This window comes from Heloderma suspectum, chromosome 4, assembly GCF_057233095.1.
Source record: "Heloderma suspectum isolate Gila_16-S chromosome 4, 16-S_ref, whole genome shotgun sequence".
Lineage (NCBI taxonomy): Eukaryota > Metazoa > Chordata > Lepidosauria > Squamata > Helodermatidae > Heloderma > Heloderma suspectum.
In genome coordinates this window covers 143,822,152-143,845,242 of record NC_139461.1, presented here as the reverse complement: position 1 = coordinate 143,845,242, position 23,091 = coordinate 143,822,152, and the positions used below count along the sequence as shown (strand labels likewise).

At 45.3% G+C, this 23,091-nt stretch overlaps 1 protein-coding gene across 1 annotated transcript in view; it reads right to left on the bottom strand.

Annotated features, from left to right (window-relative positions):
* Positions 1-601: 601 nt before the first annotated feature.
* Positions 602-23,091, bottom strand: part of CRNKL1 (crooked neck pre-mRNA splicing factor 1) — a 32,902-nt gene continuing 10,412 nt past the window's right edge. The window contains exons 7-14 of the mRNA XM_084850743.1: positions 22,817-22,987; positions 21,697-21,888; positions 20,280-20,339; positions 6,010-6,090; positions 4,789-5,028; positions 4,133-4,234; positions 3,112-3,360; positions 602-1,933 (exon numbers count right to left, since the gene is read on the bottom strand). Coding sequence (XP_084706869.1) covers positions 1,769-1,933; positions 3,112-3,360; positions 4,133-4,234; positions 4,789-5,028; positions 6,010-6,090; positions 20,280-20,339; positions 21,697-21,888; positions 22,817-22,987 — 1,260 coding nt within the window. The 3' untranslated portion in view covers positions 602-1,768. The remainder of the gene's footprint in view (positions 1,934-3,111; positions 3,361-4,132; positions 4,235-4,788; positions 5,029-6,009; positions 6,091-20,279; positions 20,340-21,696; positions 21,889-22,816; positions 22,988-23,091) is intronic.

Below are 23,091 nucleotides of genomic sequence, written 5' to 3'. Positions count from 1 at the left end.
CCAGCAGGTAGTAGCACTACAGTAGACTCAGCATCATTTTCCCCCCATCCAAATAAGGGTTTTAGCTTTAGCATGTCCCATTGTGGGATGCCTTCCTCACACCAACCTGGAGAATGGAACATTGGGACTTCCCAAGGTTTCTTCTGGGTTGGTGTACAGAAGGCATCCCAGCCACACCCTGCAACACCACCGAGTCTATTTGCATAGGTATCAGGCCACTCATCTCTGCACTTGGCTGGCCAGACCTTCTCCTAAGGATCCTCAAAGTATTTTCTCAGATGGATGTCTATGTATTAACGAATAAACTCTCTGTTCCTCTGTGGTTCTTCCTTACCTATGATACAAAGAGGTGGTTTCTTCCTCAATTTCTGTGCTTTAACCTCGGACGGAACTGGCTAGGAAGAGCTTTGGACTGATAAGAGTATTTAAAACTCAAGTCATGTGGGCCCCGGCTTTTCCTAGGCGATAGGGGGAGCTGACCCATTGTGGGATGCCTTCCGCACACCAACCCACAAAGAACCTTCTTGATAACTACCAATGGTCCATTCCCTGGGAGGTGGAGGGAGGTTTCATTATTTTAAAGACTATTATTAGATGGGGTAGAGTAGGCAAGGATTTAATAAAAACGTGAAACAGTTTTTACCACATGTAACACCGACTTGAAACATCTTGTCATTTGTAAATATAGTTTAACTTTTGTTTTGTTAATACAAACCATGTCATTCTTGGTCTAATTATTAACAGGGAAAAGGTTTGGCAATAAGGTAATAAGCCAGAGCCACAATATCTACACCACACACCCACACATAAAAACTGAACGTTCTCTCCTAGTGAAGAGGAGGGTGGTGGCAGTGACATTTTAAAGGTTTGTAAAAGAAAATAGGTTTTCCTCAGCAGTAGGAAAAAAACACCTCTGTAGTAGACTTTGAGCTTATTGTGATGGTATCCCTTCCACACACACACACACACACTCTCTCTTTCTCTCTGGTTTTCCCTAAAGGAAGAGGTTGAGGGAATCAAAAGGTATCAAGAATTCTAGGGTTAGAATTTGTACCTGATGCTGTGGAGATTTTCATGAGGACCAGTGATGAGATAATAATCACAAGTGGGGGAAGGGTGGATATGGCACAGCCCTCTTGTACTCTTCCCCTACGACCTGCCCCCAGAGTTAAAAACTACTGCAGCCCAAAAGTGGACATAGTAAATTCCCTCCTATTGAAGGCAATGGGAATTCATTGCCTTCTGATGTGTAGCAGCAGGGCTGAGAAGTGGCAGTTCTTCTATCACCTCAGGATTGCCCTGCACAATATCTGTTTGAGGGTTTGCCTATTTTTTTGTTTTCTGGCACTGCCCTTCCTTTTCTTCTGCACATGGACATAACACTTTACTAGTATAGGAGGTGATTCTTTACATGATGTGGCCACACATAAGTAGAAAGAACTTTTTGAAAAGCACTCCATGGCACTGATGCATAAGGAGGTGCTTTTCTCTTTTACTGCCAAGCAATTTTATTGAACCAGTATAACAGGAACCTATTTTTAGAATTTTGTATGCTTATTGAAATATTGCTAGTTGTGCACATGGCTTGCTAATCTTTTCAATGTACCTAAAAGCAAAGAGCATGCTCCATTTTCTGCTTAATGGTTCATGCCAATAGCATAATCTCTCTCCCATTCCAAACATTACCAATACTTTTTGGGGAAAATATTTAATTATATTAATTGACAAAAATTTTATACAAAACAAACAGAGGAACTTTAAGATAGAATCAGGGACTGCTTTCATCAACATCCTTGTCTGGATCTCTCTCCGGATTGTCATCTTGTTGCTGTTTCTTCCAGAGTTTAGCCATTGCAAGTAGTTTGAGGTTGGGCTGATTGGCAGCATCCTCTGGGAAGATGTAATCATAGTATTCTTCCCAGCCAGCATCAGACTAGAATCAGATAAGTGAATATAATGAGACACCACTTTATGCTTCCCCCTACTTTAACACACTTATTTTTCCAAAGTCCCTGAAATTTCCACACAAGATTTAGAGTCGGATCCAGGATCGGCCTTCCAGAAAAGGTGTCTCTGCCTGATTTTGTGGGAACCCCCCTCCCTCACAACATAGCTCACCTCATTCAGCAGGGTTCCCCACCCTTTGTGTTCAGGGGGCTGGTGAGGCTACAATGGGGAGAAGAGGTGGTAACTCTGTTTCTGGCAGCCCAGTTAAATGTGTCTAAATCTCGATCCAACCCACACTGCCCTTAGTAGACATTTTAAAACAGCAATATAATCAAGGGCCACTTTAGGCTGCAGATTAGGGGGCTGCATGTTTAAATGCTTCCCCTACCATTTCCAGAAACAGATGCTCATAGAAAACTAACACTAGAAAAAGCCTAGGCTCTACCTAGCCAGGGAACTTTTTTATATTATTATTTGTCAGAATATTGATGTTTTAGTTTGAGTGATCTTTTATTTTTATTGGATGCCACCAAGAGCTCTGCTATGAAGCAGATTACAAGTAAATAAGTAAATAACTGCACACACACACACCTGCAACCCACAGTCATCTAGCCCACAAAAAGCTTTACTACTAGGTACTGCTGAATGTGTAATACTGGCCCCTACCCTGGGCACAGATAAAGCATTGTGGTTTTAATGTTCTATATATTTTAAATTGTTTTATTGTGTGTTTGGTTTTAATTTTTGTGAACCTCCCAGAGAGCTTCCGCTATTGGGCGGCATAGAAATGAAATGAATGAATGAATGAATGAATGAATGAATGAATGAGAGGTATTTGCTGACATCAGGGGTGGGAAAACTGTGGCCTCCAGATGTTGTTGGTCTCCAAATCCCATTATCCCAGATCATCAGCCATGCTGGCAAGGGCCGATGGAAACTGGAGTCCAACAACACCTCGAGGGCCATAAATTCCCCACTCCTAGTTTAAATTCAAAAAGAGAGCACACCGCAGGAGAACTGCCTATTTTGCTCTGCCCCAGTTATTTTAGTGACATCACTAGTGTTTCCTGCCTCATCTAGTTTCAGTTTCATAATATTGCATAAAGAACTCATGGAAAGCCACTACCAGCCATACAAAGCCTGGCATCTAGCTGGTGCACTTACCCCATCTTCAGCTTGAAGTTTTCTCCTCTTCTTGACTTTCTCCGGCATGAGTTTGTCTACCCTCTCCTTGCTGGATTCTGTTCCGAATTCCTCTTCAAAGTTTCTCCAGGATTCCAGAAGCATAAGCCTCTCCTCTTTCTCTTCACAGTTTCTCATTGTTTTATTAGCCTCTTCGTATACTTGCTGGCATCGTGACAAGCTGTCATCTTTCCCTGCTGAGAGCTCAAACTGAGCAAAACTGATCCACACCTAGAGCAAAACAGAGGATGCAAGTTTATTTTGGCCATTGATAGGAAACGTTTAGAGCAGACCTCAAACTGTATTTCAGTTCTGAATTTATTTTCACCAATGTTTAAAATAAGCATTGAATTGCATTAATTAGCTTCAAGTGCATAGACCCCATGGGTCTATTTCAGTGAACAGAGAAATCTGGGATTTAGGCCCACCACTCTGCCACTGACTGCCATCCAGCTCCAAGGCAGCGGTGAAGCTGGAACTAGCCACAACATAGGAGACCATACCATATGCATATTGCCTACATAACACTGGAATTTCCCTACATTTTGGAGCTTGGGTGACCATGGAAAGCCCGTAACAAAACATGTTAAATTGAAAGGATTTTTGTTAACTGAATATGATAACAAGGAGTTAGCTGGCTCTTTTGGTCTATTAGTTCTTGAGTCCTGAAGACGGATCAATTTTGGTGAAGGATAGTACAGGTGCTGTGGTTCATACTGGGTACTACTGCTACTAAAGGACCTGATAACGCACACACACACCAACATGGCCTTACATTTCACACCCCTAGCCTGTTCCAGGTCTTATCTGTAGCAATTTTAAAGGCTGCCCTACCTTAATAAACCCATTCACATTCTAGGCAAACATGTAATAAAATGAAAGGTCACTTAAGAAGGCCCACATTACAGACTGCTGCCTTTCCTGGGTCTTCAAAGCAGAGCACACAGTAGTCTGTGCCACTGAAACTAGACTAGAATCTAACCTTGCCTAATTGCACACATACCTTGACATGCTGAGTTCGCTGAAGCAATCGCCGATAAAGATTTCTTGTGTTCTCATATTCTTCTTGTTCAATTTCAAAGTCAATATACGATTTCCAAAGAACCTAGGAGGGGAGAATACAGGTTAGTTCTTTAGATTCAGAACAGTTTTTGCAAAGTGCTTGTTACAAACAATCCATATAAACACTCACCTGATCCAGCAAAGCCAGCGTATATTACATGCATGCGCGTGCGCGCGCACACACACACACACACACACAGGTTTCTGTGGGCAGATCAGCTATAGCAGGGGAAAGACAGATGCACCTTGTATTCAACATTGAACTCCCATGTGTTCCTCTCAAATTAGCTGAATATAATGGGTTGGATTCAGGATCTGCCTTCCGTGGATGGAAGGGCTCTGCTTACGGAAGGTGCCTCTGTCGGATTTTGGTGGATGCCCCCTTCCACCTGCACCACAGGTCACCCCATTCAGCAGGGTTCCCATCCCACTGCATAGCATTTTCAGGGGCTGTCATGGGGAGGAGGGGATGTGGAAGTCCACTTCTACCAGCCCAGTTGCATATGGCTAAATCTGGATCCAACCCACTGTATTATTTCCATATCAGAAAAAATATGTTGTAGAGTATACCGAGAAGTTCTCCAGAACCCCTCTTACCTCTGGCATGTCTAATCGTGGCTGGCCAATAGCCAATTCGTATATAGCTCTGGCCCTGTCAATATCACCAAGAATGGTTTCTAGCTCAGCAAATTTGATCCAAGATGTGCAGTTTTCAGGTGCAAATTCTAGGAACTTCTCATATAGTTTCCTGCAACGATCAAACTCTCGCAGCTGCAGCTCCAGTTCAATGTAGCCTTTAAATAGTTTGTTCTTTGGACATTTACCTATGGATGTTCCCTGTAAAGAAGAGAGACAAAAATTGCTTAAAGTTTGTCAGAGAAAGAGTACATGCATATGAGTGGCAATATGCTTTTTTTTGTTGTTGTTGAAGACATGTCCAAAAATTGTGATGAGTGGGCTTCTAATGTTTGATTCTCACTCCCACATCTGACATTACCATGTTCATGAGATACTTTTGATTACCATGCCCTGATAACTGCATCTGCTATCCTTGTCAGTGGGAGAACCCTGGGCCTGTGGGCTATAAAAATGTCAAACCCAGACATAAAAATGTTGGAGAAACAGACAAATATCATTGCACTGCCCAGAAACAGGGGCCCTTAGATCTAATGGTGGTGCGAAGATGCTTGTATATGGAAAAGCCAGCTTGGAGTGGAGCCTCATCAGTTAATCTGTGGTGCCCCTGGTGCTCAATAGGCCCAGGTGGGTTTTTTTTTTCCTCCTTACCAGAACTTGATTAAAGAAGCAAACTAGGGATGGAGCATTCCCATAGGCTAAGTCAATTAGTCAGGAAGGAAGTGGCCCGACCCTCCCTTCTATCCAGCTTAGAAGCCACCAACATGCCAGATCAGTTCTTCCCTGGGGACAAATGCAAATGATCACTAGTAGAATGATATCTACAGCACTGGGAAATTCAGAGATATGCTTACCCTTAACATTAACAGCTAGCAACAAAATTCTCTAACATTTTCCTCTTTTACAGTGTGGAAAAATCTTTAACTACGCCTACTAAATCACAGATGCTTTCAGCAATGGTCTAAAACTGCAATTATAAAACCAGAGGGATGGAGTAATGCCGCTACATAAAACAAGATAGCAGCTTCTACTATCTTCAACTATTTCTCAATATACAAAGGGAGACTCAACAGGCATTTAAAAATATACAGACTCATTACAAGAGAGATCTTACAAAGCCAGTTTGAACACTTTATCTCCACCACAGAGAAAATAACTTGATAATCACTTTATTTTACTTACCAGTGCTCGTCTAGCAAACTGGAGATTCTTCTGTCTTATTTCAAATTGAGCATACAGCAGCCATATTTTGGCAAATGTAAACTGGGGGGGAGAATAATACAATAATTTTTAAAATTCATTTTTTGTAGTTTAAGAACAATGTTTCCAAACCAAACTGAAAGAGTTAGAAATAAGGCAGCAAATCCCATGGTTGTGTAGGGGCTCTGCCACAGAAAACTTGACTCAAGTAGTTTTTATTAAGAAGCATTATAAAATTCCCTTCAGAAAGAATTTCCTTGAAATGTGTTGGGAATCATATCTACTTATGGAGCTGTCTGTTTATCTTCAGCAATCTATACTCTCTTATCTGACAGAAAGCCTCACTGAATGTGAGTAAACACTTATTTACTTCTGTGTAAACATGCATATGATTGGACTGTGTCCTACTGAAAGCAATGGAACGTGTTGGATGCAACTAGCTTCTTCCATTGGCTTCAGTGGGCCTTAGGTATAACCAACTAGCTGCAGCAGGGCTAATATTTCTTTTCTAACTGCATCAGGGCCAATATTTCATTTCTAGCTACATCAGAGCCAATATTTCTGTATTTTATTGAACCCAGAAAGACTAAGGTGATAAATGACTGCAACCGATTAATTCCCAGAAAATAGAACAGAGTTTCTCAGTCAACATATTGCAATTTGAGGAAGGACTATAAGGAAGGCTGAGCGCCGAAGAATTGATGCTTTTGAACTGTAGTGCTGGAGAAGACTCTTACGAGTCCCCTGGACTGCAAGGAGGTCAAATCAGTCCATCCTAAAGGAAATCAACCCTGAGTGCTCATTGGAAGGACAGATACTGAAGCTGAAGTGCAAATATTTTGGCCACCTAATGCTAAGAGAAAACTCTCTGGAAAAGACCCTGATGCTGGGAAAGATTGAAGGCAAAAGGAGAAGGGAACGGCAGAGGAAGAGATGGCTAGATAGCAACACTGATGCAATGAATATGGACTTGAGCACACTCCGGGAGAGAGCACAGGACAGGAAGGCCTGGCGTGCTATGGTCCATGGGGTCACGAAGAGTCGGACACGACTGAACGACTGAACAACAAAAACAACATACTAAAGAAATGAAGAGATAATGGAAGTTGGCTGAAACTTTTAAATATACGATCAGAGCAAGCAAACGGAGAGCAAACAGGAGTTCGGCAGGGGAGGTCAAGGGGGAGGCTCCTAACATTTAAAAAAAAACATTTAAAAAAACTTTTAAAATTTCTTTTTCTTGTCACACACACTTCCATACCAGTGGGACCCTGTTGTTAACCTCCAGTGAATAGAGGACAAAGCACAGGCTATCCCAGTACAATCAGAAAGCTAGAAACATAAAGGGAATAGAGACTATGGAAGGAAAAGACTCTCTGGTGGTGGTGACCTGCAAAGTCTCTGCAATGTTTGTTTTCTTGCCTGAGATCAACATGGCCTACATGTGCAACAAGAGCAAGTTGATCATGGTGTTGGAAGAAAAAGTAAGAGGACTGGAGCAGCAAGTGTCGACCCTCCAGGGAATAAGAGAACACGAAGAGTTCTTGGACGGAATGGTGGAACTACAGCAGCAAAGTGAAGAACAGAAGCTAGAAGAACAACAGCAAGCTGAGGCAGAAGAGGAAAATGCTGAGGTGAGGAAAAACAAAGTAGAGGATACTCCTTGGAAAAGGGTGACAGTTAGGAGGAGAAGAACTAGAAGTCACTCTCCCCCAGTGACAGCACTGGAGCTATGGAACCATTTCCAGGTGGTTCCTCCAGTCTCATCCTCAGTCTCATGAGGATGAGACTGGAGGACAGCCTGCAGAGGAAGAATTACAGGGGAACCTGCATGACAGTGAGCAAGAGGCTGAAGGTCAGTCAAGCAGAGGCGATGGAACCAAGGTGATGGAACAACAAGAAGAAGAGTAGCAGTAGTGGGAGACTCCTTGCTGCGTGGGATCGAAACCCAAGTATGTTGCGAAGACCCATGGACTCGCCAGGTATGCTGTCTCCCAGGAGGATGGACTAGAGATGTGACTGAAGAGTTGCCTGCACTCATAAAGCCCACTGATAGGTATCCCTTTCTTCTCATCCATGTGGGAACAAATGATACCGCCAAGTGAAGCTACGAAGAAATCACGTCAGACTTTGAAGCTTTGGGATGGAAACTCAAGAACTTTGGGGTCCAGAAAGTTTTCTCATCCATCCTTCCAGTAGTTAGAAGAGGGACAGAAAGGGAAAGAAAAATACTCTGGGTGAATGACTGGCTATGAAGGTGGTGCCGGCATGAGAGATTTGGATTCTGGGACCACGGGCTATATTTCCTGGAAGATGGACTGTTGGCAAGGGATGGGTTGCACCTCACAAAGGCTGGGAAAAATGTGTTTGGCCACAGCATGAAGAACTTCATCAGGAGGGCTTTAAACTTAATCCTACAGGGGACGGAGATGTAAAGTTGGGGGTAACAATGGATGCTCATGCACCACAACGGAGAGAACAGCTCTAATAGCAACCAAAAATAGTCTTCAGAAACATGTAGGAAGAAAGCCAGACTATAAAGCACATGGTCTTCAATGTCCATATACTAATGTTCAGAGTATGGGAAACAAACAGAACAAACTTGAACTCTTAAAACAGGAGGGAAATTATGACTTGATAGGTGTACCTGAGACTTGGTGGGATGACTCCCATGACTGGAATACAGCAATTGAAGGATATAACTTGTTCAAAAAGAACAGGAAGAACAGAAAGGGAGGTGGAGTTACACTATATGTTAAAAATACATAAATCTGCACAGAAATGCAGGAGGATGAGCTTGGTAGCCCCATCGAGAGCATCCGGGTTAAAATAAATGGAGCAAGGAATAAAAGGAACATGGTGGTCGGAGTCTACTACCAGCCACCCAATCAAGGAGAAGACGAGGAAGAAACTTTTGAAAAGCAAACTGCCAATGTTTCAAGGAAGCATGATGTAGTAGTAATGGGGGACTTCAATTTCCCCCATATTTGTTGGGAGACAAATTCTGCAAAACATGGCCCCTCCAGGAAATTCCTGACTTGTGTGGTGGATAACTTCCTCCTACAGAATGTAGGGAAATGAACTAGAGGATTGGCTATCCTTGACTTGATCCTAACCAACAGAGATGACTTAGTGGATAAAGTAGCAGTTACAGGAACTCTGGGGGAAAGTGACCATGTGGTACTTGGGTTCTTGGTTCTAAAGGAAAGCCGAGGGTAGCCAAATGTGTACCCTGGATTTTAGGTAAGCCAATTTTAATAAACTCAGAACAATGATCAGTAAGGTCCCATGACAAGCAACTCTAATGAGAAAAGGAATCCAAGATGGGTGGGAGTTTTTAAAAAAGGAAATTCTCAAGGCACAATTACAAACAATTCCAACAAGAAAAAAAGGCAGAAGACAACGGAAGAAGTCAATGTGGCTTCACAAAAAGCGTAGAGATTACCTGAAAACAAAAAAGGGCGCATACAGGAAGTGGAAGGAAGGGCAAGCTACAAAGAAAGAGTACAGGCAGGTAGCAGAGAATTGCAGGGATGGCGTCAGGAAGGCTAAAGCTGAGAAAGTCGGGTTGCTTACCTGTAACTATAGTTCTTCGAGTGGTCATCTGTGCATTCACACATATGGGCTCTGTGCCTGCGCAGACTCACTCAGGAAACTTCTAAGCTGCAGTTTTTTGGCAGGAACCCCTCCCCCACCATCTGCGGCATGTATAATGTGGGTTCCCGCCTTCCCCTCAGTTCCTTGAGACCATAAGCAGTCCCGGACCGAGGAGAACACCTCAGTACCAACAGTCCTGTTGACTCCGCAGTGGGGACCGTGAGAGGGTTGTGTGAATGCACAGATGACCACTCAAAGAACTACAGTTACAGGTAAGCAACCTGACTTTCTTCTTCGTGGTCTCTGTGCATCACATATATGGGTGAGTAACAAGTTAACTTACTGGAGGTGGGTCGGTGTCTCAGTGTAGTACTGACGAAAGCAAAGCCCTGCCAAAGGCACAGTCTGCTTGAGCTCGAACATCCAATCTGTAGTGCTTTATGAAAGTAGAAGGCTTAGACCAGGTAGCTTTCTTATATAAGTCTACGAGAGGGACAGCTTTTGCAAAGGCCGTTGAAGTAGACACTCCCCTTGTTGAGTGGGCCCAGATTCGGGTCGGTAAGTCTTTCCTGGAGACGTCGTACGCCAGTCGAATGGTGTGTATGATCCAGGAGGCTAGTCTCTGAGAGGAGACTGGAGAGCCCTTATTGTGTCCTCCGTAGCAGAAGAAGAGCTGTTGCGAGTTGCGGAAAGGCTCGGTCCGTGACTTATAGAAAGCCAGGGTTCTTCGGACATCTAGAGTGTGCAGTCACTTTTCCAAATCGGAGGTTGGAGATGGAAAGAAGGCGGGGAGCATGATCGGCCGATTCACATGGAATTCTGTGACCACCTTTGGGAGGAATGCAAATTCCGGCCCAAGGACCATCTTTTCCTTGTGGAAAATGGTGTTGGGGGAGTCTATTTGCAATGCAGAGAGTTTGCTTGCTCTCCTCGATGTAATGGCTACCAAGAAGGTGACCTTCCAAGAGAGCACTCTCAAGTCCACGGTAGCAAGCGGTTCAAATGGCACCGATTTGAGGCTGTTGAGCACCAGGGTCAGGTCCCACTAAGGAACAAAGTCTCTCACGGGGGCAGCCAGATTTCTGAGTCCCTGCAAAAACTGCTTGCAAAAAGGGTGGCTGAAGTTGGAGCACCCGTCGATGTTGCCCCGCATCACGGAAATCGCCAAAGCATATACTCTGAAGGAGGTGTACTTCAGACCTTTGCCGTAGAGGTGCTGTAGGAAGGACAAATATCCATCAAACGACAGTCATGAGGTTTACAGTTTCTGTCAGTCGCAAACTGAACAAATGAAACCCATTTAGCTGAGTACGAGCAGCGCCTGGATGGTTTCCTTGCTGCGTCAAGTACAGCTTGCACAGTCGGTGGGATCAGCAGGGAGTGGCATTTGGAGGTTGGATCCTCCACGCTGTGAGGTTCAGTGTGTGGAGATCGGGGTAGAGGATTTGACCTGGTCTTGGGAGATCAGGGTATCTATCCGCGAGAGCGGTAAGCAATGTCCATGCGCTAGGTTCCATAATGTCGTGAAGCAGGGATGCCTGCGCCACCAGGGAGCGATTAGGATGCAGTTCGTGACTTCCTGTCTGAGTTTGTAGATCACCCTCGTAAGGAGGAGGAATGGAGGGAAAAGGTAGAATAGGTGATCCTTCCATTCTAGGAAAAAGGCATCGCCTAGCGATCCGTGGCTGACCCCGGCTCTGGAGCAGAATTGTCCGCAGACTGTGTTTGCAGAAGTCGCGAAGAGGTTGATCTCTGGTTGGCCCCACTGGTAGAAAATTAGCTGCAGGACTGTCCTGGCCAGCTGCCATTCGTGCGAGCACCAGAGGGAGCGGCTGAGAGTCTGCCAACAGGTTGTCTTGTCTTGCAATATGGAGAGCGGTCGAACAAATGTCCTTGGCAACCGTGTAGAGTGAGAGAAAGGAGGCGGGAAGAGTGTGTTCTGCCTTGTTCGTTTAGGTACCAGAGAACTGTGGTGTTGTCTGTGAGGATCTGGATGTGTCGATGTCAAAGGCACAGTTCGAAGGCACGGAGAGCTTTCCAAACTGCCATCAGCTCCAAGAAATTTATATGGCACAGTGTTTCCCTGGAGGACCAGAGACCCTGAGCTCATAGGGGCCCACAATGTGCTCCCCAACCTAGAAGGGAGGCGTCTGTGGTGAGAACCCTGGATGGAGGAGCGGAAAGGAATGGCATCCCCTGGGTCAGATGTTTAGAGTCCATCCACCACTTCAGACTGAGAGCAACCTGCTCTGGTACCAGGAGTGTGACAAAGAGGGGGTTGTGGGTCAAGTCGAAGGTCCGGATGAACCAGTTTTGCAGTGGCCAACCATTCCATAACCAATACCATGGCTGCCATGTGGCCAAGTAGGCATTGGATATTGTGCGCCCTGGCACAACGAGCGCAGAGTATCAAAGTGGCTTGTTCAACAGATTTGTGATACAGTTCGACGGGAGGTATGCCCTGCACGTTCTGGAATCGAGAACGGCCCCTATGAATTGAACCGTTCGTGTGAGGGTCAAGTGAGACTTCTCCTTGTTGATCCGTAGTCCCAGCGCCCAAAGAAGGCCCAAGACGACCACGATAGTGTGTAATAGGGCTTTTCGAGAGGAGTCCACCAGCTGTCAATCGTCGAGATACGGGTAGAACTCCACTCCCTTGAGGCGGAGGCAAGTGCAGACCACAGCCATGCACTTGGTGAATACGCACGGGGCTATTGGAAGACCGTACGGTAGAACGTTGAACTGGGAAAGTTCTGCTCCGATCGCAAAGCAGAGAAATTTTCTGTGTGAGTGTTCTATGGCTATGTGAAAGTACGTGTCTTCGAGATTGATCGTGGTCAACCAAGAGCCTTTCTGGAGGAGTGGGAGAATTGTGGCTAGGGCTGTCATCCTGAACCTCTTGGGGGTGATAAACTTGTTCAGGCCTCAGAGGTCTAGAATGGGCCGAAGGCCTCCGTCCCATTTTGGCACCGTGAAGTACCTGGAGAAGAACCCCTCCGTACCAAGGTTTGGATGGATGTGCTGAATGGTACCCTTTCGTAAGAGAAGTTGAGTTTCTTTGATAAGGACCTCTGAAGGTGAGGTGATCTGGACTGAGCCCAGAGGTGGAAGTGTGTTGAATTCTATTTCGTATCCTCAACGGACAATAGCTAGCACCCAGTTGTCGGATGTCACTCTTGTCTAGGCCGAGTAAAATTGGCTCAAGAGGTCTCCGAAGGGTGGGTTGTAATGGTTGGTACGGAGGGGAAAGGAGGTGGAATCAAAGGCGACATTTAGAAAATCCCTTGCCCTTCGTCTTTTGTTGGAGCCTGGGGAGGGGGTAGTTTTTCCTTTGTTGGTGCTGTTGCTGTTGTGGATATCTGGGTTGTGCAGTCCCCAGACTGCCGAGGTGGGTAGGTCTGGTGTTGGTACCAGCAACATTGACAATACGGAGTGTATTGGTGTTGTTGTTGCTGGGCTAGACCGATGCCCAGCTTACGAGCAGTTGTTCTGGCTTTCTGCACAGAGTCCATCTGTTCGTCCATTTTTGTGTTGAATAAACCCTCGCCGTCGAAGGGTTGGTTTTCTATTCGCAAGTGAGCCTCAGGAGTTAGGCCCACAGAGCGGAGCCAGGCATGTCACCTCAGAGCAACAGAGCCCATCATGCCCTTGGCATCGCAGTCTGCCTGATGACAAGCGGTATTGATCTGCTAAAGAGATAATTTGGATGCCTCCGCATGAAACATCCAGGCTAAGTCGCATTGATACTCAGGGAGGTACACAATGAGGGAATCCATTTTTTCCCAGAGGAAAAGTTGATACCTGGCCATCATCGCCTGGTAGTTGGAGATTCTAAGTCCCAATGCCTGTGAAGAGTAAAGGTGACGTCCGACAAGATCGAATTTACAGCCCTCCTTATCCACAGGCTAGGCATGTGTTTTTTGTGAGCGACCTTGAGCAGACTCTACTATTATGGAGTTCAGTTTAGGATGTGAGAAGAGGAAAGACATGTCTGTCTCTTGAACCCTGTACATCGATTCCAGCCTCTTGGATGTCAGGGTCAAAGATGAAGACGTTTTCCACGTCTGCTGGACTACACTCAGCAGGGCTGGAAGAAAAGGAATGGCCACCAGGGTGGACAGGTCCATCGTAACGGCGTTGAATACCGGATCATGGAGTTGTAGGGGGGGTTGTTGTACCTCGATGCCCAACAATTGTGCCATTCTCAGCACCTGTTCAGAGAAGTGGCCCGTGTCCTCGGAAGGCGAGGCTCTATCTCTTGTCCCAATGACATCATCTGGTGATGAGGTTTATGGGGGAACAGAGGAAAAGGAATAGGAGTCAGATTGGTAGTCCTCCCTGGATTCCTGCGAATGGGCAGGTCGTTGTGCCACATCAGGCGCGTGAGGTGGGATTGGAGGTAGCAGGGCTTGATGGTCCCGACTGGGTTGATGTAGTGTTAAGGATATAGAGCGCCTCAGTACCGGAGAAGGAGGGCAGAAGACATCCTGAGTGTCAAAATCAGAGCGTTGTCTGGGCTGAAAAGGAGCATGCGATGGAGAAGTAGCTCCTAAGTAGTGGGAGTGAGCGAGGAAGAGGTTGTGGTCGCTCCAAAGCCTCCAATCTGTATTGGAATGCTGTCGTTGGGGAGGAGACGACGAGGCTGAGAAATGGTCCCAATCTTGGGATGGAGAGCGTGAGCGATCACGGTCGTATTGTGCTGGCCAATGATCCCAACGGTATCAATCCGGAGATCGTTATCAAGGAGGCTGTCAAGGTGAAGGCATGGGTCGGTACCGAGGTGACTGGATGTCATAGCGAAGCGGTGTTGGAGACCTGGATCTCCGTCCCAGGGCTATCTGAGCTGGACGGGGTGGTGGGGTTGGTGTGTCCCTCAACTCACCCTCCGAGACCATGGAGGTTGGGTCCAGAGTAACTGCGTGCGTGAGGGGAACAACACGAGTAGCAGAATTAAGTAAAGGAGATGGAGGTGGGAGGTCGCACTCTTTTTCCTGTTGTTTGGAGGATTTCTTTTTCCTCTTCTTCTCTGGTGCATCCGCTGCCGGTTTAAGGCGTTTTGCCTGTTCTGAGAGCTTTTTTGCAGCCAAGATGGCCAGGCTCCTTCCTGGAGTAGGTGGGTCTACTCGAGCCAGCTCAGTGGTGAGCAAGGGGGGAGACTGAGCCACAGGAACCGTTTCTGCACTTGTAGAGGGGGCCATGGCAGGTTGGTCTCCAGGTGTTTGGGCCTTAGGCATGTCGACTGCCTGAAGGGCCTGTTGCCACAGGATCGCTTTTAATCGATCAGCTCTGTTCTTGCAAGCCTATTCTGACAGCGACTGGCAGTGGTGGCAAGAGTCAACCTTGTGGGATTCTCCCAAGCAACTAAGACATAAAGAGTGGCTGTCCGAAGAGGCCACAGGCCGCGCACTTCCTGAATGGAGGCTTTTGGGCCATAGGCCGAAGGAGAAAAAACGCGTTGCTGCTGAGGCAAACGAAGCTCTCCAATGCTGCCGACAATTGACACTCCCTCTCTCTCTCTGTCGCTCTCTCTTTCTCTTTGTAAGATAAAGAAGAAGAATAAGATAAAGGAAGAAATGAGGTTTAGAAAAGAAAAGATAGAAGTACAACGTGACAGAATATCGAAAGAAGTTCCCCATGAAGTAACGCTAAGGCGGTCGAAAAGGAACTGAGGGGAAGGTGGGAACCCACACTATATATGCCGCAGACAGTGGGGGAGGGGTTCCCGCCAAAAAACTGCAGGTTAGAAGTTTCCCGAGCGAGTCTCCACGCAGGCGCAGAGCCCGTATGTGGCACAGAGACCATGAAGAAGAATAAGCTGAGGTTGGCAAGGGATGCTAAAAGCAACAAAAAGGCTTTCTTCAGATACATGCATAGTAAAAGACAGAGGAAAGAAATGGTGGTTCAACTATTAAATAAGGATGGCAAAATGATAACAGATGACAAGGAAAAGGCAGAAATGCTCAATTCCTACTTTGGCTTAGTCTTCTCCCAAAAGAGGGTCTATGAACCCCTGGCAAAGGCGAAGTACAGGCTGAAGGGGCGGGACTGCAGATTAAGATCGATAGGCATATGGTCAAGGAACACCTAATTACTTTGAATGAGTTCAAATCCCCAGGGCCAGATGAACTGCATCCTAGAGTAATAAAAAAACTGGCAGAAGAACTCACAGAACCACTGTCTATTCTCTTTGAGAAATCATGGAGGACGGGTGAAGTGCCAGAGGAGGGCTAATGTTTGGAGGAGGGCTAATGTTGTCCCTATCTTCAAAAAGGGCAAAAAGGAGGAAACTGGGAACTACAGACCAGGCAGTCTGATATCAACCCCTGGGAAAATTCTGGAGCAGATGATAAAGGAATCCATCTGGAAGCACCTTGAAAACAATACAATGATTACTCGAAGCCAACATGGATTTGTCAAGAACAAATCCTGCCAGACTAATCTGAACTCATTTTTTGATCAAGTAACCTGCCTTGTGGACTGTGGGAATGCTGTGGACATAATATACCTCGACTTCAGCAAAGCTTTTGCAAAGCGCCCCATGATATCCTGATGAGCACATTAGCTAAAAGTGGGCTAGCTGAAACAACGATCCGATGGATCCACAGTTGGCTATAGAGTCAGACTCAAAGAGTGCTTATCAATGGGACCTTCTCAAACTGGGGAGAGGTAACAAGTGGGCTCAGTCCTGGGCCCAGTGCTCTTCAACATTTTTATTAATGACTTGGAGGAGGTGGTGCAGGGAATGCTGATCAAATTTGCTGATGACACAAAATTGGGCGGGATAGCTAATACCTTGGAAGAAACAAAATTCAAAGTGATCTTGATAGACTGGAGTGCTGGGCAGAAAACAACAGAATGACATTTAATAGGGATAAATGCCAAGTTCTGCACCTAGGAAAAAGAAACCAAATGCACAGTTACAAGATGGGGAATACTTGGCTCAAAAATACTACAAGCGAGAAGGATCTTGGAATTGTTGCACATCACAAGCTGAATATGAGCCAACAATGTGATGAGGCTGCAAAAAAGGCAAATGCTACTTTGGCTGCATTAATAGAAGCATAGCTTCCAAATCCCGGGAAGTACTAGTTCCCCTCTACTCAGCACTGGTTAGGCCTCATCTGGAGCACTGTGTCCAGTTCTGGGCACCACACTTGAAGAAGGATGCAGACAAGCTGGAGAGGGTTCAGAGGAGGGCAACAAAGATGATCGGGGACTGGAAACAAAGCCCTATCAAGAGATTCGGAAAGAACTGGGCACGTTTAGCCTTGAGAAGACTGAGGGGAGATATGATAGCGCTCTTCAAGTACTTGAAAGGTTGTCACAGAGAGGAAGGCCAGGATCTCTTATCGATCATCCCAGAGTGCAGGACACAGAATAATAGGCTCAAGTTACAGGAAGCCAGGTTCCAGCTGAACATCAGGAAAATCTTCCTGACTGTTAGAGCAATACGAAACTGGAACCAATTACCTAGGGAGGTGGGGGGCTCTCCCACACTGGAGGCATTCAAGATGAGGCTGGACAGCCAACTGTCAGGGATGCTTTGACTTAGATTCCAGCATTGAGCAGGGGGTTGGACTCGATGGCCTTGTGGGCCCCTTCCAACCCTACTATTCTATGACTCTATGTGGCTGCAAAAAAGGCAAATGCTCTTTTGGGCTGCATTCATAGAAGTATAGCTTCCGAGTCCTGTGAAGTACTAGTTCCCCTCTACTCAGCACTGGTTAGGCCTCATCTGGAGTACTGTGTCCAGTTCTGGGTGCCACACTTTAAGAAGGATGTGGACAAACTAGAGAGGGTCAGAGGAGGGAAACAAAGATGATCAGGGAACTGGAAACAAAGCCCTATGAGGAGAGACTGAAAGAACTGGGCATGTTTAGCCTTGAGAAGACTGGGGGGAGATATGATAGCACTCTTCAAGTACTTGAAAGGTTGTCATGGAGGGGAAGGCCAGGATCTCTTCTCGATCATCCCAGAGTGCAGGACACGGAATAATGGGCTCCAGTTACAGGAAGCCAGATTCCGTCTGAACAGCAGGAAGAACTTCCTGACTATTAGAGCAATACGACAATGGAACCAATGACCTAGGGAGGTGGTGGGCTCTCCCACACTTGGAGGCATTCAAGATGAACTTGGACAGGCATATGTCAGGGATGCTTTGACTTAGATTCCTGCACTGAGCAAGGGGTTCCTCTTGATGGTCTTATAAGCCCCTTCCAGCCCTAGTATTCTGTGATTCTATGAAATCATGTACACGTTAGAATGTTTTTTATAAACTTTAAAAACTGAGTTTTAAAGCCCAGTTCTGTTAGCTGGGCTTGGACAGGACAATTTCCCACTGGATGTTGCCCTTGATCTTCTAGACAAGTTCCACGAAAAGGAACTAAAGTTGTACAGCAGCATGATTTCAATGGTTCTACTCGAAGTATAACTAAGCCATTGTCTTTACTGCTGTTCTTGTGAAATTGACAGACAACTATTACATTGGTGATGAAGTCAAACACCTGTGAATTTCCCCGAGATGGAAGTAGAAGTATGGCTCTGGAGGATACTGTACTGGAGGCTCCAGGGTGCTTTTAAAGACTGAGTTATCCACAAACATAGGAACGGGCATTATCGGGGAACAGAAGTTAGGCAGAGTAGAGGTAGTTCTAGATTCACAGAAATATCAGCACCCTGGATAGCAAACTTCATAACACATACAGATTGCCTTCCTGGATCAAACAAGTGACAATGTTCTGTTACCAGCAGTGAGATCCCAGAGGCATCTGGCTGGCCATAAACAGGACATGAAGAATGCTGTTTTTTGTTTGCAGTATTTGGTACGGAGGGGAATATGAACTTATTCTGAATAGGAAGCTTCCATTTAGTTATAATGGTCAGTAGCCATTGACAGAGCTCTCCCTCACAAATTTGTCTATTCCCCCTAGGGATGTCAGAGAATTCCGCCTCGGATCTCGGTGAAGCCAAATGCCAGTGCATTCGGCCCCCCCGAAATACGTGGCAGAACGAAGCCCCCCGCCCCGCGAAAGGTGCGCGAAATGGAGCACTTACCTGCTGCCGTCCGCGCTGACTTGCAAATGGCAGCCGCGTCTGTGGCCGCCATTCGCTTCTTCATTATAGCCGTGATAGGCTATATAAATAATTACGTAGCCTATCACGGCTAACGCAGGGACGCCATTTGCGTCCCTGCGGAGGCCATGAGAGGCTACATAAGTATTTACGTAGCCTATCATGGCAAAAAAAACAGCGGACACAAATGGCAGCGGCTACGGCGGCCGCCATTTGCGGTCCCCTTTTTTTTGGCCGTTTTAGCCTACGTAAATATTTACGTAGGCTAAAACAGCAAGAAAAAGGGGACGCAAATGGCGGCAGCCGTAGCCGCCGCCATTTGCGTCCGCTGTTTTGTTTTGTTTTTTGCTGTGATAGGCTACGTAAATATTTATGTAGCCTATCACGGCAAAATACAGGGACGGAAATGGCGGCGGCTACGGCAGCCGCAATTTGCGTCCCTGCAGGCTGCCCAGCGGCCGGATGTCCGGCTGTGGGCGGCCCCGGCCAGCGGCTCCATAGAATCTCCGTGGAGCAGAGCCGGCCGGACAGAATTTCGGGGGGAGCGACAGAGCGCCTCCCCCCACCGCGAATGTCACCCTTCAAAAAGGTAAGTTACTTTTGTACATCCCTAATTCCCCCTTTAAAACTGTCCTCATCATATCTTATTCATTTGCTATCCAAAGAACTATTTCCTACATTAGAGGGCATTCAACAAACTTCCCTACAACTCCTATAAAATTTTTGCTATGTGTTCCCCTGCTGCTCTCTTGTAAATTTAACTCTAATAAACAGGTCAAACAGGTCAAAATTCATGCAGAAAACTGAGGTCTACACTCATTTGGTAGATGTAGGGATAAGTGGAAATATCAAGTAATCTTAGGATGTGTCTAGATTAGCAGATGGTGGGAGAACTGATATTTGTAGTTGATGTTACATCCTTTGATCTGTCACGGTTTACATTCCACGAAGTAGGATGACTTGCTTACTGCCACAGTAACCTCATAGCAGAGTTCAGATCTGAAGAGGTTTTTCCAAGGTCACCGCTCATCCTTTTAACCCCTACATCACTTGCTCTTCTTCCTCTCACTTTAAATTGTCATTAAATTGTTAATTTGCACCATAGCACTCATTTATCTTGGCATGCTGTTAATTTTGTTAGTAAATTTCTTTTGCCACTGAAGTAGGTTCCCTCATTTTCCATGTGTTTAGTAGTGGGTCATAGGCCATTCACAAATTTCTTTTAACAAGAATTAAGGCTAGCTATGTTACAATCCTGGAGGTTTAACTGCTTCATGATGCCACCTTGATGTCCCCTTCCCCCAACTGCACCACCTTTTGGTAAAGACCCACCCAAGCAGCTTTATGTTTACACACCCACTCCCCAATGGCATAGGATCACAACACAGAGAAGAATCTTGCCCATCCTGTGTATGTGGAAGTGGGTGATTTTATAACTGTTGACAATGTATATGATTAAATAAATGTAGACAGATTATTGTCAAGATGGTGCAGACAAGTGTTAATACAGTTAATTATAACAAGAACACTCATTTTTATGTACCCTTAACTACTGACTCTAGTCACAACAGAGAATGTAATACCTTTTTGTGAGGAATGAGTTCAACGCATGCTTGATATACTTGTCTTGTTCGCTCTGGATCCTGAGAAGCAAGATATTCTGTATTACATTCTGGAAACAAAAGCTTCCTGGCAATTATAATTCAAAATGCCCCTGGAAATAAATGATATCTTACTTCCTATGTTCAACTACTTAAATCCATCATGGTTCAAAAACCTAGTCCCTACGCTTACCAGTCTCCACCACAGGCCTTCTCCCTTTCCCTGACTCCATTTCTCCTCATTATGCTTTTTTTTTTTTTTTTGCGCTAGGGAGTTCAAAATACATTTGCTATGCTATTAATTGGAACTGGATGTTGGGAACATAAAACAGTAGCACTCAATGTGCTTCGTTGGCTTCTGGTCCATTTCTGAGCACAATTTAAAGCCCTTTAAACCCCTATACCACTTGGGGCCAGGGTACCTGAGGGACCATCTTCTTACACATCAACCTACCTGTGCACTGAGACTGCCTTCACAAGCCCCCATCAGCTGAGGTGAGGCTGGCAGTGACCTTTTCTCAGAAAAGGCACCCTGTTCGTAGAACTCTCTCCACAGGGAGGATTGCCTAGTGCTTACATTATGAACGCTGAGGCCAGACTGGAACCTTTTTCACTCCAGGAGCTGCATTCCCTTGTGGATAACTTTCTGGGTGGCTGCATGCCAGTGGTGGATGGGACCAAAGCCAAGTGGGCAGGCCCAAAACCCTACATATGCCTCATTCAAACACATTCATCCACAATGTCCCTCCATTCAGACATGCATCAAGATTGTCCCCTGGGTAGCATTAGGCTTGACAGAAGCTTCTCACTGGAGTCAATGGGGGGCTTTCTTCAAGCCTAACTGATGTGAGGAAGGGGGCCACAGGTTACTTTGGGAAGCTCCCACAGGCTGCATCCACGCTGCTGGCTTCCCACCTGTGTTTAATGCAATGGGCAAAGACCCTTTTATTTTCCCAGGCTGTTAAAATCACTAATGCATGTTCACCTCTGCTGGATTTTTTTTTATACTGCTGCCTTAAGATATTGTTCTATATTTTATGTTGTTTAGATTGTTGTCTTTTATTGATAGTGTTGGAAACTGCCCTGATGTTTTAATTGAAGGGCAGCAAATAAATACACACACAAAGGGCAACTTAGCTAAGCTTTCCGCCACTTTTCTTAGTCATTGCCTCATATTTATGAATTATATATCACGCAGATCGAGGGGGATGCACATGCTAAGTGGCTATACCATTTATAACAGGGTAGTAGGAATAACAGGCCTGGTTTGATCTCAATTCTGTTTACAAAAGTATGATCTATTTGAAATAATACTGAATTTCCTAGATCAATTTTTGGTTATTGTTGGTTACCCAGATAACCAAAGAAAGGACATGATTCTGGGATTGCTTTCTTTTACCTTTGCCTCTAGTTCTTCGTAAAGTGCATAATTGATCCACAGATAGATATACCTCTTCCAATGTCTCTTTTCTTGAATTGGAGGAACATTGGCAATGGCTCTTTCATAAACTTCACGTACAGCATCAGGATCCGCATCACTTTCCACAAGCCGCAGGTAATCAAACCAGGCATCATAATTATGTGGATTAGCCTTTCAGGAAGGACAGAGAACAGCTTCAGAAATACAAGCATAGGAAACCTTCTACTGCTTTTATTTAAATCCAGCAAAGCTACTCCTGTTTTTATTTAAAACCAGGAAAATGCCAGTAATGATCAAAACAAGGTTCTCATTCTGGGTTTCTGTTTTTCTTTTTTTAGCATTAAGTTTAAGCAATTAGCACTGCTGTAACCAAACACTGTTATTCTGAGCAAATAAAGATTTTCTGTGACAGACGTTTTTATTAGCAGTGTGATAACTGCAATGAACACACAGTTTCTAAAGTCTGAGAGGACAGTGTCAACTTTTGTTTAAAAGGCAAAAAAAGTTTTTCTAACCTGCATGGTTGCAAAGATAGGCTTTAAAGTATGTGGATACTTCATGACATCTCTATAGTAAGGCCGGTGTGTATGTCTGTGGGGGGAGTCAGAAGGATTTCTGGGGACCAGGGATTCTGTGTCTTATGCTGCTCCCTGCTCTTCCCCATGACTAGCAGAGTTAAAATACATTTGCAAAATAAACACCATGGAAAAATTATGCAGCATACAAGAAACTGGCACAATTTGGATTAGCACAGAATTTTCAATCAACCTCAAGCCACAATTATAACCATGCAAACATGCTGTAAAGTGGTATTCTCTAAAAATTCTGTGTTTCTGTGGAACTTCATCCTGGACACAGTCATGGTTAAAAATCAGGACAGTGACATTCACCCTGTGTTCAAATTAATTGGAGGGGGTGGAGGGAGAAGCTAGGAGTTCTTTAATTAAGTCCAGAACTCCATCCCTAGATTCTCCCCAATTTTAGCCAAACCATGGCCCTCACCACTGTAGCATTCTACAAACAGTACCTAAGGGAGCTGCCATAAAAGGTAAGGAGGTCTGCCCCCCTCTTGTTCCCATAATTCAAGCATGGCACTCACTTTCACTTCTTCTTCATATTGGAATCTCCTTTTGCTAACAATAATATCCTCGATTCCCCTCCGGTCCCCAAACTTCTTCTCAAAAATTGTGTAATTTTTGAAGAGCTCTTGAGCCTCATGCTTTGGGATTCTGTCCAGGGCATATTTGTAGATTACTCTCACTCGTTCAAACTGGAATAAAAAAGAAGCAACACTTAGGAAGCAAGGGGAATCTGCTCCACATTATATACGTATGTTCCAACACTCTCTTGGCATAAGATTTTCAGTTAAAAGTT